The sequence below is a fragment of the Anoplolepis gracilipes genome, chromosome 15 (genome assembly GCF_047496725.1).
Source record: "Anoplolepis gracilipes chromosome 15, ASM4749672v1, whole genome shotgun sequence".
NCBI lineage: Eukaryota > Metazoa > Arthropoda > Insecta > Hymenoptera > Formicidae > Anoplolepis > Anoplolepis gracilipes.
Window position 1 is genome coordinate 6,085,085 of NC_132984.1, and position 17,466 is coordinate 6,102,550.

Consider the following 17,466-nt stretch of genomic DNA (forward strand, 5'->3'; position numbering starts at 1 on the left):
AATGTATGTCTTTAAATTCGCGTGCATCGACCGCTCGGAGAAACTGCAAGCACAATAGAGCGTATGACAAGGAGAGTACGACGTGGTGTAAGAAGGAAGGCGCTATAGGAGTAGGACAAGGAGAGTACGACGTGGTGTAAGAAGGAAGGCGCTATAGACGTAGGACAAGGAGAGCATGATGGTGGGAAAAGGGCAGCGCTATAGGCGTAGGACAAGGAGAGTATGATGTGTAAGGAAAGGAGAGAGAGAGAGAGCAAAGGAGAAGGCTGCAGTAAAAGAAATATAAACGTAACTTATTAAGATATTAAAAGTATTCTTGACACATTTTCAATAAACTATGCATTTCGATTAAAAAAATATATCAATGTAACTTATTAATATATAATATACAGGAAGAAGGATAGGATTTTATAAAGAAGATACATAGCGATATATATGTTTAATATATTATTTTTATTCAAAATGTGTTTTCATACATATAATGTGTATGTGTTAAAATTTAAATTCGCGTGCATCGACCGTTCGGAGAAACTGCAAGCATAATTGTCCGCAGATGTTTTGATTATAAGTTTGATAGGATGTATGATTATAATCTATTTTTGACAAATATCGTATCAATTCATTCGGCGGGCGAAGATTGCCAAAACTGTCAAAATATATAGCGCGATTCCCTCTCTTTGCATACGCTACCCAGTGAGTACCCGAGCCTTTAGCGTTATCCAAATTTATGATGCTGCTCTCGTTTCGACATATACCGCCGATCGGTAATGAGTCACGCATAAAAACACCTCTAAAATACGGAATGCGCATACGTTTTGCTAGTTGCAGCAGTTGTACGTTGGTAGTTGCACCCTCTAGCATTTTTAGTGTCTCTTTGACGTTTTTTTTTTCTTCTTCTTTCTCATTGAGACTCTTCGTCCGTATTTGTATAGCGCGAGATACAATCCGCGACCTTCCATGGCGCGATTGTGACGCATCTCTTGAAACTGATGTTGCGTAGCTTTTCCGTCGTTTACCATTTTCGCTACACCAGCCGCTCCACCAATCAGAGATCCGAGAGCACCCAACACTGGTAGAATCGGTAATACGCCCCCGCGTTTCGCTACCGGAAGTATTCGTTTTTTCGTAATCTTTTTCTTCGTCGACGACTTTTTCATCCCCATACCCATTTTCGTCTTTGCTTTCATGACCGTCCAAACGGCCGTGGCGGCTGCTCTTTCGCCAAAATTCGAATCTTTCGCGGTAATACGTTCTCGCGCCCTCGCAGCTAGTATACTATCCGCTACGTGTCGTTCGCCGAGGTTGTTGCTTCGCGAGTAAGCTAAATCGTGTTCGCGACACGCGACGTCCAATGGGTTGATGCCTCGATCGCCTCTAGCCAATCGTTCTTGTAAACGAGTTCCCGGTCCGCAAAACTGATATCCAGGAATATGTAATTCGATAGGGAGTGCGTTTATCGCGCGATTCAACAGACCACAGCCTCTTACGGTTTTCGCTGACATTCGTAATAATCTTTTATCATCGGCGCTGGACCGTTAATGTGCGTTCGTTACCACGGTCGATTGTAATGTTCGAAACAGCGACGATAGGTCTGCACCTCCGAATCCGCCTTTATGTATTCCGGAAGTTTGTCCCACAGACGTTCCACGTAACGACCAAACTGTTTCAATAAAATAATCTTCGGCATATATTGCAACTGTTCTGAGGTAAGGTTGAGAATATCATAGTCATCTGACAGTGAAAGAAACATGTTTGATACTGAGCTGTTTCGATTTGATGCGCATCTATAAATAGGCTCTCCTCACCCTCCTCCTCCTCATAAAGTATCGTTAAGTCTGATTAGACAAGTCATGCGATTCGTGCTACAACCAACGGTAATTAAAGTAACAAATTTTGACAATAGGCTAATGCCTGAAAAAGAAATACATAAACATGGAAAAATGTTACCGAATACAATACGCGGTCTCATTTGCGGCCCTTCGAATTGCGGTAAAACTAACTTGTTGATAAGCTTGATAGAAAGTCCAAACGGCATACGCTTTGAAAATTTATACATATATTCAAAATCGCTTCAACAACCAAAATATCAATATTTGGAAAATTTACTATCATCGATAGATGAAATTGGTTACTTTACGTTCTCTAATAACAGCAATGTCATTCCATCGAGTGAGGCGCTTCCGAATTCGGTTTTTATCTTCGATGACGTGGCATGCGACAAGCAAGATACGATAAGAAAGTACTTCTCAATGGGTCGACACTCAAGCGTCGATTGTTTCTATCTCTGTCAAACGTCAATGCCAAGATACCCAAGCATCTTATACGCGACAATGCTAATCTGTTGATTTTATTTAAACAAGACGGTACAAACTTGCGACATGTGTACAACGATCATGTAAATACTGACATGTCGTACGATGATTTTAGCGCGTTATGCCAAAAATGTTGGCAGCACAAGTATGGATTTCTAGTAATTGACAAAGACAGTTCAATGAGCAATGGACGTTACAGAAGAGGTTTTAATGAATTTGCGGTACCGTAAAATGATCAGTTGTTATCGAAACATTGACAGAGCAACGTCTACATAAAAAAAAAACATGAATGATCGTGAAAAGATTGCGCGAAAAATTGTACAGACGAGCGAGTCAATTCACAAAAAATATCGCGCGTTAAAAACTGATAAAATTGAGGAAGATGTAGCGTTGGAGAAACAGTTTAAGCCGATTAGCGAGCCTCTAAAACAGCTTGTTCAAAACACCATCGATGTAGAATCCGACGTATCGAAAATCGAGCCGTTCAATATACTCGAAAAAGACCATGTGGAAAAGAAAATTATTAAAGTTAAAAAACAAGAATCTCATTGAATGATTTGAGCTCAAAGCAAAAACGATTAAACGTCTCATTAAATGATTTGCCGATAACTTCTACACCGAATCAAAGACGAACGATACCGGACACATCTACTCAGATAGAAATTGCGCAACCGTGTCAATTATCGTACGAGCAACCACCCGTCGACGAAATTTTTGAAACCACACCCGATTCGTTGGTTACAACGGTACAACGTGAATTGCAAACGTCCACAGGTGTAAACATATTTCAAGAGCATTTAGGTCCACTCGGACAAAAATATATATTAACTGTTATAAATCAAGATAAAGATAAAGCTATGGATTATGTGTACGGCATTAAGTTTTCTAACGATGAAATAATCCTCGGTGATAAACATTTTGACGTAGACAAAAATGATAATATAATTATCAATAAAGTAAAATATACGGGAACGCCTGGTCTCTATGAATTAAATTTCAAAAAAATCCCCGACGATGAAATATACACCGAAGATGATTAGCTTAAATATAAAAGTATATTACTAGCGACGAATGCGCATAAACGTGGGAACAAAGCACATAATCCAGTATTAGGGACTAAAGGATATAAGTATAAAAATGTAATTGCACCGTTATTGTCTAGCAGAAAAGCTGGAAAAGGTATACTACCGCGCGCTATGACTCTAAACGACAATAAGATCGACTACGTGCATTGGAACGATTCAAACGAGTTGTTAGATCGTCTGCGATTACTGGATGCTTCGCGTCGAGCCGGTAACAATGCTCACGACAATGAAATCATGTTGATTATCGAAGAACTTCGCGAAGATGGTCTTATTATAAATTGAATGATGTATCGACAAAACTAATCAGTCGATCAGCGTCGCGTGACACTTTACGAAGCGTCGGAAAAAAAAATGCCTATCAACAAATTTGACTTATTCGATTCAAGAAATGATGCAACCGGTACAAACGACTTTTGGGATAGATTGGTAAAAAGTTATGTGCACGAAAACGCTCTGTGTCGCGTCGTTACAGACTTCGATGCGAGGTCATGTAAGATTCGCCGTGTAGCGCAACCTGAGGCTGACACCGATGCCGTCAACAAATTGTACGTGCGTTAAAAGATTAATGAATCGACAGAAAGAATCAGACGAGAAGCTTACTTCGCTTGAGAAGGACGTGCGAGCATTACAGATTACGCTAAACAATCTTCAACGCGCGGCTAACGCTAACTCAGAGACAGCTATCAACCTGAATGAGCATCAGTGAACGGGTTAGGAGCGGCTATCGAACGGTTATCGAACAGCTACGAAGGATTATCGAACGGCTGCGAACAATTATCGAACCGCTACGAAGAATTACCGAACTGCTATCTAACTACAATGAGTGGCAGTGGTAGTGAACGATCTAGCAGCAGCAGCAGCAGCAGCAACAACAACAACAGCCTCGAACGAGGCTATCAACATCTCAAGCAGGGCTGCGAACGAGGCTACGAACACGTTCTTCACGGCTACACTCAAGGTTACAAACAACTCAAGAACTCCTACGATCGTTCGAAAGATGTCTGTGAACGAGGCTACGAACGGATCAAAAGCGGCTATGAACGAGTCAAAAACGACTGTGAAAAAGGCTGCGAACGGGTCAAGAACTATTTTCGAATGGGTGAAGGACGGCGGTGAACAACGCAAGAACGGATTAAGAACGGATCAGAAAACATGAAAAAAAAAAAAAACATAGAAAAAACGGAACTTAAAGAACGGTTATTAAAGGACGATAAACGAAAATGAGTGATAAAAAAGCAAACAACAAACAACCATCGAGAAAAACTGGCAAAGCAAAGAATCAACATAGTTTGGAGAGACGGCAGTTGGTAAACGAGCTGCACGCGCCAGCGAGAAAAAATTTTCCCCGAAGACACGTCATAGTGCGGGGATACAATGATCTGTGGCAAGCCGATATCGTCGAGATGCGTCCGTATGCTCGAGTCAACAAGGTATACAATTATATACTCACTGTTATCGATGTGTTGAGCAAGTATGCGTGGGTCGTATCGCTCAAGAGTAAAGGTGGAAGCGAGACGGCCGATGCGATTGCAGAGATAATTCGAGACGATGCGAGATGCCTGAAAAATTTTCAAACCGATCAAGAAAAAGAATTTTACAATGCAAATGTACAAAACCTCATGAAGAAACACGATATTAATCATTATTCGACATATTCCGCCATGAAAGCCTCGATCGTGGAACGCTTCAATCGTACTTTGAAAAATAAAATGTGGAAAATGTTTACGCTCAATGGAAACTACAAGTGGATCAACGAACTATCGAGACTCGTTGAAGAGTACAACACACAAAAACATCGCACTATCGGTATGAGACCTGTCGATGTTACTCTAGCCGTCGCGGAGAAACTTTTACATACGGTGTACAGCAACGTAAAGATTGCGGCGCCGGCGAAATTTAAAATAGGCGATTCGGTGCGCATGAGTAAATTCAAGACTTTATTCGAAAAAGGCTACACACCAAATTGGACCACCGAAGTGTTTGAAATTGTTAAGATACAAAAAACTAATCCCGTGACATATATATTAAAAGATTTGCGCGGAAATCCCGTCGCCGGTGGATTTTACGAATACGAACTACAACGCGTTACTAATCCCGATATATATCTTGTGGAAAAGATATTGAGGAAGAGAGGGGATGAAGTTTTTGTGAAATGGTTGGGATTCGATAGTTCACGGAATTCTTGGATACATAAAAATAATGTATTGTAAAAATATAACAAATATTATATAAAGTTTACATATATAAATATATATAATATTCAAATATATACACTTTTTTCTTTTTTTTACAACGCTATTCTGTAATGTCCCCATGGTAGCGTATCGATACTTTTAGGTATTATATACCGTTTATCATCGTATGGACTTAGAGCAATTTTTTTCTGCCGCATGGTATATACTTTATGCATTTTTGATCTTATACTCGATTGCTGTCGCGTCATTTTAATTCCTTCGTTCAAACACTGCATGTAATCGTCAAATGTTATCGTTTTCGCGACGACGCTATTCTTGATACCTTTTACCTTTTTCGTATCCTTTTTACCATCTACTTTTAGCGCATACATTTTTGCTCTAAGCCCGACAAATTCTGTCATTATCATACCGTTGTTTTCATCCTTCATCAGACCCGGTACCTTTTAATTCACGAGCGGTATACCGTACGCATTGTCTATCGCATAGTCGCTCGTGTCGAACTTGCCGATGTCGCGCTTCATATTCTCGTACACGTCTTCGCACTCAATGTGATATATGAGACTATCCGTGTCGGTGTACATGACTTTTCATTTTTCTTTATACATTGGAATCATGTAATTGTGATGAAATTCGTACAAACACATCTTGGATACATCAAGTATACACATACCTACATAGATTGGTTTGTAAAACTTCACCTCGAGTCTACGCAATTCCACAGCGATTAAATTTTCCGAAAAAACGCTCCTGCTATGAAAATTTGGTTTCGCGATCATTGCCTCTGCGCCGTACCTATTGTCCCATTTTGTTATAAGTTTAATATCTACGCGATTGCGCATATTTTCCATCGTTTTGCCGAAAACTGCGTTATTCATTAATTTGTATAAATTCTTTTCAAAATCATTTTTCGTCATTGTTCTAAATTGCGTGTTTAATTCAATATATGTACGTAACCATGGAGATTGCGCGAATTGTAATATGCGATGAATTTTTGTAACGCGAAGACCGTGTCGCGTACATTGCTGCAGATTGCGGTAGTGTATTACGTATCGTTTCTTATCGTATAAGGTTGCGAGCAACTTGTTCTCTCTCTTGCCGGGTGGTTTGTCACGCGTCGGACAAAACGGTAAGTCAGTATGCGCGTCGTAAAGATGTTGCGGGTACTCGAGATCGACTTCGAGGATATAGCCTGTAGGCGAATCGGACGCGATCGATGATAGATCAAAATTGCATATATTGTCGACCCATTGAAAACTAGCGTAAAGCAAAGGTTGACACATTGCCCATCCGTATAAATTATTTACATCGAAATACATTAGATACGATGACGGTTTCAATGGGTCGTATGACTGCATATACTTGTTATTAGCATGCGCGTATCTGTTGGAACATTGACTCAAACCACCGCGTATACCTCGTTCTATAAACATTACCATATCGATGTCAGTGAGCAATTCAAACTTAATATTTGTATGCTTCAACATGGCACCTCACGTGTATCCGGGCAGAGTATAGTAATGCGCAGGGTCGAGCCCGTAACTTTTGATACAATTGTCACGAAAATTTTCAAAAACATCGGCTAATAACAAGACATCGATTTTTAAATATAGATCGCTATATTCGCCTAGCGTTCTGATGGAGAATCGGTTCCAAACAGTCTCGGCGTGCGCGTAATCGCTCTCGGATACTATGTCATCGGTCAAGGAACTGTAAAATAATTCGCGCGGAGGTAAACATATATCGTGCAATTTATCTACACAATCGATATATTCGTACGGAAAGACACCTTTTCGCGTTAACAGATCAAAGTCTTCTACTCGCAAATTTTGATATTCAGATTGTAAAATTTTTAATTTATCTTTACTGAGAAAAGATGCTAATTTGTTGAGACTTATTGTGAGAAATTTAAAAGAATCGATGAAACGTAATTTAATGTGATTTCGCGAATTGTCTTCCGTAAGTTTAACATCTTTCGTAAATGAAACGTATTTTTCTTTAGTTATCGGAAGTAGATCGATTCTTCCTTCGAACGCTGTAGCTATTTCCTCGATTATAAAATGTGAATCGTAACCGGATAAATTGTGGAAAATAATTGGAATATAAAAGGATTCTTTATAATTTAGATTGCAATTTGAATGCGCGGGACCTCTGTACCGCCCAGTGAGGTGGCAATGATCGTGTACGCGCGTATCGTCTTCCACGAATGGTTTCTCACATATGTGATATTGAGTAGCGCTGTTAAACTTTTCCAATTCTTCACGCGTCAAATTTATCATGAGAAGATTTGTAGATAAAATTGTTTTCACGCGCGTTGCTAAATTTTTTAACTCTTCAGCAAACCAATTCAGCAACGCAATTGGCTTCGCGACGAGAATGATACGCGGACAACGAATTATTGTACGAGCAATGTACATAATAAGCGATACTAAACACTTGATGATGCTGGTATACATTTTTTTCTGCTTCTTCTTCTTTGTCCGTCTTTCTCAAAACACATTCCAGGTCGGCATACACGACGAAAGGAACCTGCTTCTTCCTGTTATAGTTGTTAAAAGCGAGCCACTTATCTTTATCGCTCGGTAATCGAATAGCACAGTCATTCATCTTCCCGCAGTCTACAGTATGTGACTGTAGTTTCTCATTCAAATAAAAATAATGTAGACATCTATAAAAAAGAAATAATAATTATATATATATATATATTTTAACATTTATAAAAAATAGAAATAACAATTATATATTCATTTTGAAAAAAAATCAATAATATTAAATATACATACCGATCGCAGATATATTTTTGTCCATTGTGTTTATTGAGTTGCGAACTCACGAGTCGCGATAAATTCTTGATCCACGCGAAATGTCCGATATCTTGCGCATCTTGAATGTAGAGCAAATTGGCGTGCTTGTCCCTCTTTTGCTCCGAAAGACGAATAGGAACAATATTTTCGTTTTCGATGGTATACACATTAATTGAAATATTGTTGTTAATTTCAAACTTTTTAATTTGATTAAGAGTCACTGGAAACTCAATGTCTCGAAGATTTAATACATCCGTGTAACGCGGGTACGATAATTCTCGTTCAACCCTTCTTTCAGCGGGATACATAGCAGCAGTCTCTGCCCATGCGAAACATGCATTGTCTTTGGATCGCACGTTAACTATCGCTCGCTTCATCATTATCTTTCGCGGTAATATAATATGACATCCCGCACGCATAGGATTATATTTATTTATATTTACAGTCAAATTAAGTATACGCGATAATGCCCACCCACTATCACGTTCTTGAAATTCTTCGAGAGATGCTAAAGTGGGCTCGATAACACGTTGCTCGTACCATTCGCGTAAATCAGATGTACGAAATAGTTCACAGTTTTTTGTACTTACACTTTTATTGTCATGCTTTTCACCCGCCACAAACTCACATACCGTTAAACACAGTATTCACTTTCACACTGCAATGTGTTTCGATAGCGTCTCGCACATGTTCGAGCACGATATCACTCGCGTCTTCGAGAAACTGGCGAGGTTCGATATAATTGCTATTGATTATCGCACCAGTCGATATACGGTTCTCGAACGCTGTATCAATTTCTCGCCAAAATAGTGCAGCTTGATGCGCGCTGTGTCCGGCACCCGCGTGTACGAAATCGACAACGATTGCGATCGACAATTGTCGATATCCGATCGATATTCACGGTCGTTTAATTCGACTCTGCTCTTCCAACGACTTGATATAATCATCGCATCGCATTTCCCACGCAAAGTACTCCTCCACCGAATTTATCAAGGTGGATTGATGCGTTAAAACCTGCTCCATTTTTTTACATATAAGGTACACTCGTGCAAGCTTCGACAATAATGGCGAGATGTGACTCTCTGTTCTGATTTATATCTAATCGTTATATTCTTTTCACGTTGCGAAAACGTTATTCTTTCGTGTAAACATCCGTCATTTCTATAATATCACGTCTCTTTATCTCACGCATATTTCGTGGTAATGTAATATAATATGACATCCTCTACTGTTATGTTTCAAATCACGAGTAATAATTAAATCAGAAATGACTGGAAATAGATAACACAAAACACAGCAAAAAAAATAACAGAATCAAGAGAGACGATAAAGTATAAATATATTATGATAAATAATTAATCAAGACAAGTTAGGATAATATTAAAAACTTACAGGTAGTATGCAACTTAATGATAATCCATAAAATTATTAAAGAAAACATATAAATATATATATATATATAAAATATTAGGAACATATTTCTTAAATATTATAATAATAAAACGTAACTGAGGTAACAAATATAAAGTAACTTGAATCCTTATAACTTATTGAACCATAAAGAAAAATAGTAAACATTGAAGTTATATTGAACTAATATATTTATCTAAATAATTAATATAACTGAACTGCCAATATAATAAAAAGATATATTAAATATCAAGCAAATCGAAGGATTCACCCACATGTAAAGAATGCAAAGGGCAGTTAAAACATAAATAAAATGTAAGTATAGATAATAAGAAAAATGCACATAAAAGGCTAAATGACTTCAATTTTGTTACACAAAATTAAATCTTAAAGTTAACTGAAAATTAACTCTATTAAACATCAACCTGAAAAGACAATTTGTTATTAAATTTGTGATGTACAGATTACTTTCCTCTGATTGTTTATGATTCCATAATAATACACGTATTATCCATTGTACAAATGAGGCCTGCTGTAAGCCTTGAGAACGGCCTCATGCCGCCTTGTGGATAAGATTAATTAGGTAAACCTTGAGAACCGCCTCATGCCGCCTTGGGGATAGGATTCATTAGATAGAGAGAAGAGATCTATTGATAAGGATCTCCCATATGACTTGAGAACGGTCTAAAACCGCCTTAAGACGATAGCGTCGCCTTGCGTACTGTGTGAGACAAACTGAGACTTTTAGAGAACGGCACAAAGGCCGCCTGCGTGGTTCTTTCTTTAGAGAACGGCACAAAGGCCGCCTGCGTTGAATTTTAGAGAACGGCACAAGGGCCGTCTTCGTCGTTTTACGAACGACCAAGATTGTTTTGCGAACGTATAACGATAGCCTGTAGGATCCTTTGCAAGAACGGTGTATAACCGCCTATTAATTTCTATCGATATTTAGCTAACGAACATACACTCTGTATCTTTGTATTTGAGATGCAACACAACTGTACGCGACGACGACTCACTCACAACAAGGGAGGAAGGTTAAGTAATCGAGAACAAAAAGCGTTGCAAGCGCCTCTGTTTCTCCTTGGGTCCGTCGACGCGCCCTTTCAACAGCGCCGTGTGAATCATTGGCCGTTCAAATATCGAGCGCGATTTTCAAACTTCTTATGAGCTTTTAACATCTACGCATAGGATTATATTTATTATTTATAATCAAATTAAATATACATGATAATGCCCACCCACTATGCGACATGTTATTCTTTAGCGCAAACATTCGTACTGTCGGCGTGTTATTCTTTAGCGCAAACATCCGTACTGTCGACGGTCTGTTTATGTTATCATTTAGCCAAAAATTTTATCTTACGCTTTGTCGTATACATTTGTAACCGAATATTTCAATCGTCGTATACATTTGATTCGATTTCATCATACGGCAGCCACACACGGCGCTCGAGAAAGCACGTGGGGACGCGATTTTTAATAATTTTTAGCAGCTTTACATTGGCGCTTGCAAAATTACGTCACAAATACTCCCCTCCTCATTACGTTTTACGATATTACAAATTGATCGCAGTACTTTCAATAGTTTAGTATCGCATCAGTTGTCCGTGTATAAGGTTGTGCTAAAAAAAAATGTGCTCCACAAAAGAAACCAGCAAGATGAATTTTTACATTCCGATTGAGAACGATGAAATTCAATCAAAGAAAATGTAAGTTTCAATTATTTTCTAAATATTATTTCCTAAAAATTATTTTCTAAAAATTATTTTCTAAATATTATTTTTTAATATATTTTAATATTTTATATAGCGTTTCATCTCGTCGTGCGGTTTGCATACTTGGGAGAAGGTATATCTTAACCCCGACATCTTACAAATATTTGGAGATTGGAATAAGCGTTGGTGCTATGTCGTATGTCGAATTGATACTTGGTGACAACCGAGGTAATCGATTAGTATTGCCTATCGTACTCTGGCACTCATTGATACAGAAACGTACAGACATTGAACGACATGTACAATCGACTGAAAGTCAACCATTATGGATCTGTGATCTATCTATCCAAATGATCGCATTAAACGGATCGAGAATTATTAAATTAACATTATCTAATAAGTCTTTGTATATGCAACCTCAAACATTATTACATTTATTCGATTTTGAAAATTATATCGATCATATGCATTCATGGTTGTGTCAAAATACACATTTCGTGAATGAAAAATTTAAACAATTTTTTAACGTTTTGCAACGTAACAATATTACTGATGTAAATGATGCTGTGAAAGCGATTCGCGAGAGTGACGCGTTCGATAGCGGATCACTCGTAGATTGCGAATTGTTGGCATGTGCTATAAATGATATACTTTATGATACTTGTAACAAATAAAAAATAAAAAAAAATTATTATTAACATTAATGTTTCTCTTCACACTATTTTATTCTACGACTCTTCCTCCTCCTCCTCCTCTTCCTGGCGCTCTCTTAGTCTCAGTCAAACAAACGTTTACCTCTCATAGGATCATATGCATAGTCTGTTTAGAAAGAGATACTCTATTTAGAGAGAGATAAGATATGGGATCTCGTGTATATATTTGAGATAAATGCGCGTGGCGCGTGGTTAGTTTTTTCCTATACGCTCTAAGAAGAAGCTTATTACGTGCTCGTGTCGCGAGGAAATCTATGAATTGTGCTCGTGTCGCGAGTAAATCTATGCGTTGCGCGTGTGTCTTCCGAATATGGATGAAAATAATGGTGATGATTATTTTATGATAATTTCCGATGAAGAAGACTCGGACATTGAAGTGCCGCTTTTAGAACTATCTAGTGATGATGATGACAATAACGCCAATATTGGAAATATCGGTTTCGATGTTATCGAAAATAATGGTGATATTAATATGAACAATTCTGACGAAGAGGGTGATTTGGACGTTGAAGTACAACGCTTAGCTGACAGTGACTATGAAAGTGATGAAAGTGTTTTCGAGGACAGAATCAATCGTGATTTGGAATTACCCGAAATTAATTCGTATAATGAACTAACAAGAATGTGCTGCATATATTTTTGTTATGCAACTGCAGATGGCACATACTTCTGCACATCGTGTTTTATAAGAATGGCGTATCTTTTTGATGAGATTTGTGCTGGGCGGGAACATTCGATTAATATTTACGCATTAATACTCGGATTATTTTGAGCGTCGAACTCCATTATTTCAAATATTACTTTGCAATATGTGTTCGATTTGCATGACTTAAGACTTGTGTGAATACTACAAAAAAACTATTATTATTGTGTAAGTGTCGCACATACACCGAGGACTTATGTGTAAAAACCAAACAAACTATTATTGTTACGCATGGGTGACACTCCCGAGAACCGGAGGTGCGAGGAGGTGACTCCTCAGTTTGACGAGGATCGTCTTTGTTTGCGGAAACTCTTTGGTGAGCTTCCGTATGAGGTGTGGGAGACAGAGGAACCGTGGCTCCTCGAAATTCTGCAGGAGGACTTCAGGTCGTCAGATGAGAGAGAGACTCCGAATAGATTGTGAGTATTTATAATTTTTATCATTTTAGAAAATATTTTTAAAGTACTAATAAAAATGTTTTTGTTTCCTGTTACAGACGCAGCTATGACGAGTTCCCATGGCGCATCGCCTCTACAGATTTTTAATTTTTTAAATTTTCTACTATAATTTTAATTCTTTTTTATATTTTTATATTTAAACATATAACTATTTTAATTTTTTAAATTTTCTATTACAATTTCTATTCTTTTTTAATTTTAAAACACACACACACTTTATATGTATACACATACACACTTTTTAAATAAAAATTTATGTTAAACTTATATATATTTATTACTTATCCACCTTCATCATCTATCCCATCCTTCTTCCTGTATTAGATATAATTAGATAATAAGATAACATTTAATACTATAAAAAAAACTTAACCTTTTATTTGCGACATCTCTCTTTGTCTCATATTTATCTTGCATTTATATTTAATTCATTATTTTAATTTTTTTATTTCTTTTTTCAGAGACAATATTGAGGAAGATACACTTTCAATTCGCGATCGAATCTTTTTTGTACAAAATATTCTAAGGCTCAAACTGAAAACAAGATTTCATTTCACCCTGCTAAACATATGTATGAAAGATATTTTGTAGAGTAAGGTTGCCTATATTGGACAAATTTTCAAATTTTTTCTTATAAATTGTAAAAACTTAATAAAAATGGGTCAACAATTAATCGGGATTTATCTTTGATCTGTTTCTGATATTTTATATTTTTTTGAAATTTTTTGTTTAACAGTATCTATTGCGAATACTTCTTTTTATGTTCTACATATTATATTATAATATACAACTTTTGAGAAGTTTTAGACATCAATGTTAATGAAATAAACAAGTTTTGAAGGTAGTTCATTATACCCCGCGTGAAAAGCATATCACGAAAATCCAGGCTTTTACTAAATCAATAATCTCGTCTATTTAAACTATTACTTTATAAAAAAACTTGTGTTTTTTCTTAAAGCGGATATGCCAACAAATATTTTTAGTAAAAAAGAGATCGATTTATTTTTTTTTTAATATGTTGAAAACTTGCTCAATGCTTACGTTGGCTGTTCTACCCCACGTTTCCCTACTTACAATACAAAATATTTTATATTTTGCAGTATATTATTTATATAATATATTATAATTAGTATATAACAAAATATTTAAATATTTAAATATATAGATAATATTAGAGGAGAGGGAAAGTTTTAAATATATAAAATATATATAAATAATATTCTTGATAAAAGTTTTATATATTTTAACTTACACTACATAATATAATTAATATTAATTTATATTATTTATATTAATTCTCTAATATTGCTTTTTTAGCAGTTACAGCGGCATCCTGCGGGTAATGTTTTGCCAGCGCTTTATTTGGTACATAATGCGTACCTTCAAATTTATCAAAGTAACGACCTATATCACGATTTTGTATCCATTTCGGCGATGTTAAAGTTATATCGTCTACAATATAAAAAAAAAAACGAAAATAAAAAATAAATAAATGACCATTAAAATAAAATAATAACAAAATAATTACGACATAAATACAATAATATACTTAAGTAAAATATATATATTAATAAAAAAGAAAACAAGATGAATTAAAATAAAATATTATTTTGCAATATATACAAAGAGATGAGATTAAGGAAGAAAAAATTGTAATTTCAAATAAAAACGCATCAATATAATGATATTCATACCTTCTCCCACGTAACACATTTCATTATTTTCTGTAAGAATCAGGTAATGTGTTTGTTGCTTTGTATCACTACAAATCTTTAACGGAAAAACATTAGGATTATATCTTCTATCTTCTATGGAGACCTTAACCAAATGTCTTTCTTCCCATCGATTCCATCCAATTATGACACCTGCAGGACAGTTCGTACATTGATTACCATGAATTACAATTATTCCAACCGAATATTTTACTTCTTCTGATCTTGTATTTGGCACCAATCCTTCAAATTTTTTTATCGTTAAGCTGATCTGAAAAGTGTAAGTGTAAGTTTAATCTATAATTTATATTCCTTGTTAAGTAGTTCTTAAATAAATATTTATAGAAAATTTAATTAAATTAAATTATAATTAATTATAATTCTACAATTGAATTATAATTATTTATAATTCCTAAGTAATTGTATGTGTTATCAGAAAGAAGACATAGAACTTATTATTATTAGTATTATTATTATTAATATGCGACATGTGTAGTGCTTACTTACAGTACAGTGTGGGCCAATATCTTTCAAACTCATACTCCAACTTTTTAAATTCATATTCCAGTTAAATCTATTATGCTTTAACAAATCTTCTGAATCCATTTCCCACGAATATTCCTGATTTTGCTGAATCAAATTAAAGAGTAATTCTATCATCTGTAATGAAAAAAGACATAAAAGTAAATAAGATTTCAAACGAGAAAAATATACATTGTGCAAGTCTTTTTGCTTAATTTTAATATTATAAATTTACTAATTAATATTAAAATTATGTATAAGATAATGAAAAATATATATGAGTAATTGTCAACCTTTGTAGCTGTTATTACATGAAATCTTTCACACCGCTGCTGCTTGATAAGGCAATCTGGGAATTTGTTAGAATTTATTCTGAAACATCTTACATTTTCTAAACTATTCGTGGTACTGTAAACAATAAAAAATAATATGTATGTGCGTGTGCGTAGGAAAAATAAAAATATCAAAAAATTCATATAATTTCAAATCTATTATTATACTTACTATCTTGGTTTCCAAAATAGACAGATATGCTTATTAGGATTTATTATTATATCACAACGTAGACCAAGTCTCCTGGCCACGCTGTGATATATTATAAATATAATTATTTCTTGACCATATTTATATTTTAATACCTACGCCAGAAATTAGAATGCAAAAATTAATTAAAAGAAAAACATTTTTAAGATTACAACAAATACGATCATGTTTACGGCATAATTGGCCATATTATATATATATATATATATATATAATATGGCCAATTATGCCGTAAATATATATATATATATATATATAATATATTATAATTTATAATGCTTACATAATCTATACATTTCCATTTTATTTGTATATTCCACTCTACAGCTCTCGATTTGTTTTGTCGAAAGTTTAATGTGCCAAATATATATTCCTCTAACGTATCCATAATTTGTGTTCCTTCTGCTTCATTCCAATAATTATCGAAGATATTGTTGTCTTTCCAATACGAAAAATGTTCGGTGGGCGTCAAAAATATCGAATGATCCGGAAGTTTCTTTTTAAGGCTATTCAAAACCTCTTCTGCTATATTATCTAGTGACGTTGTTATGGACGAGTAAGATATATACTTTTGAAACGACTGTAAGTGTTGTGCTACAAGAAGAGCACTTCTTTCCAAAACCTGCATTTGGTCAGGTTCCATACGAAATTCCATTAATATTACATTCTGCATATGTTGTTTCAGATACCTAAGCAGCAGTACATTATAATATCTTTCCGTTAGATTGCAAGTATCTTTTCTGAAAAAAATTAACGATATACAAAAAATAAAATTAACATATTAACAATAACTGTACAAATATTAATCTGTAAAGTATTTAGTACTTTAATTTATATATAATCTTACCGTAAAAATTTATGAGCGAGTAAGTGTGCGATCTCATTAATATAAAAGGAAATTTTTATATTATTTTCATTATTCCAAATTATTTGCTGTAAATTTTCATCTAATCCAAATATGCAAGTAAAATCTGTTAAATTATCGATTGCTATTTTGTTGCTAGAATAATATTTTTGAATATGTTGTAACATAAAATTCTGTAATTCTTTTGCACAATTAATGCCTGTTTTCATAAAAATTTCATTTTTCTGTTCTTTCTGTTCATTTTTCTTAAATTGCTTGTCATAGAATTTCCTCGCAATAGGCCATCTGAAATTGGAACAAATAATATATTCGTAAAGTTTTAAAAAACACTAAACTATTGCATTAGTAATAAAAAGTTTCCAAAAAATTAAATTGTTTAAGTTATTTAATATATAAAATTATTCGAAATATCAATTTTTCTGTTTTAGT

At 35.0% G+C, this 17,466-nt stretch overlaps 2 protein-coding genes and 1 pseudogene across 2 annotated transcripts; all 3 read right to left on the reverse strand.

Moving 5' to 3' along the window:
- Positions 1-5,684: 5,684 nt before the first annotated feature.
- Positions 5,685-6,236, reverse strand: LOC140674179 (uncharacterized; annotated as a pseudogene).
- On the reverse strand, positions 6,162-9,706 carry LOC140674076 (uncharacterized). Its single transcript, XM_072907423.1, has 2 exons — positions 8,373-9,706; positions 6,162-8,257 (listed from the first exon to the last, which is right to left on the reverse strand). Exons 1-2 carry the CDS (start codon positions 8,810-8,812, stop codon positions 7,924-7,926), a joined length of 774 nt encoding a protein of 257 aa, XP_072763524.1. The 5' UTR covers positions 8,813-9,706; the 3' UTR covers positions 6,162-7,923.
- Positions 9,707-14,686: 4,980 nt separating this feature from the next.
- Positions 14,687-16,800, reverse strand: LOC140674180 (F-box only protein 21-like). The gene is made up of 6 exons (XM_072907555.1): positions 16,456-16,800; positions 16,134-16,267; positions 15,923-16,037; positions 15,615-15,767; positions 15,090-15,378; positions 14,687-14,847 (listed from the first exon to the last, which is right to left on the reverse strand). The coding sequence occupies exons 1-6, from the start codon at positions 16,798-16,800 to the stop codon at positions 14,687-14,689; spliced, it is 1,197 nt and encodes a 398-aa protein (XP_072763656.1).
- Positions 16,801-17,466: the final 666 nt, after the last annotated feature.

Coding starts and splice junctions, on each gene's coding strand:
- LOC140674076 (XM_072907423.1), bottom strand. CDS start 8,812: ATGCGTGCGGGATGTCATATTATATTACCGCGAAAGATAATGATGAAG. Junction 8,258..8,372: donor CAAAAATATATCTGCGATCG/GTATGTATATTT, acceptor TCTTTTTTATAG/ATGTCTACATTATTTTTATT.
- LOC140674180 (XM_072907555.1), bottom strand. CDS start 16,800: ATGCAGGTTTTGGAAAGAAGTGCTCTTCTTGTAGCACAACACTTACAG. Junction 15,768..15,922: donor ATGTAATAACAGCTACAAAG/GTTGACAATTAC, acceptor TTTTCATTACAG/ATGATAGAATTACTCTTTAA. Junction 15,379..15,614: donor ATATTGGCCCACACTGTACT/GTAAGTAAGCAC, acceptor TACACTTTTCAG/ATCAGCTTAACGATAAAAAA.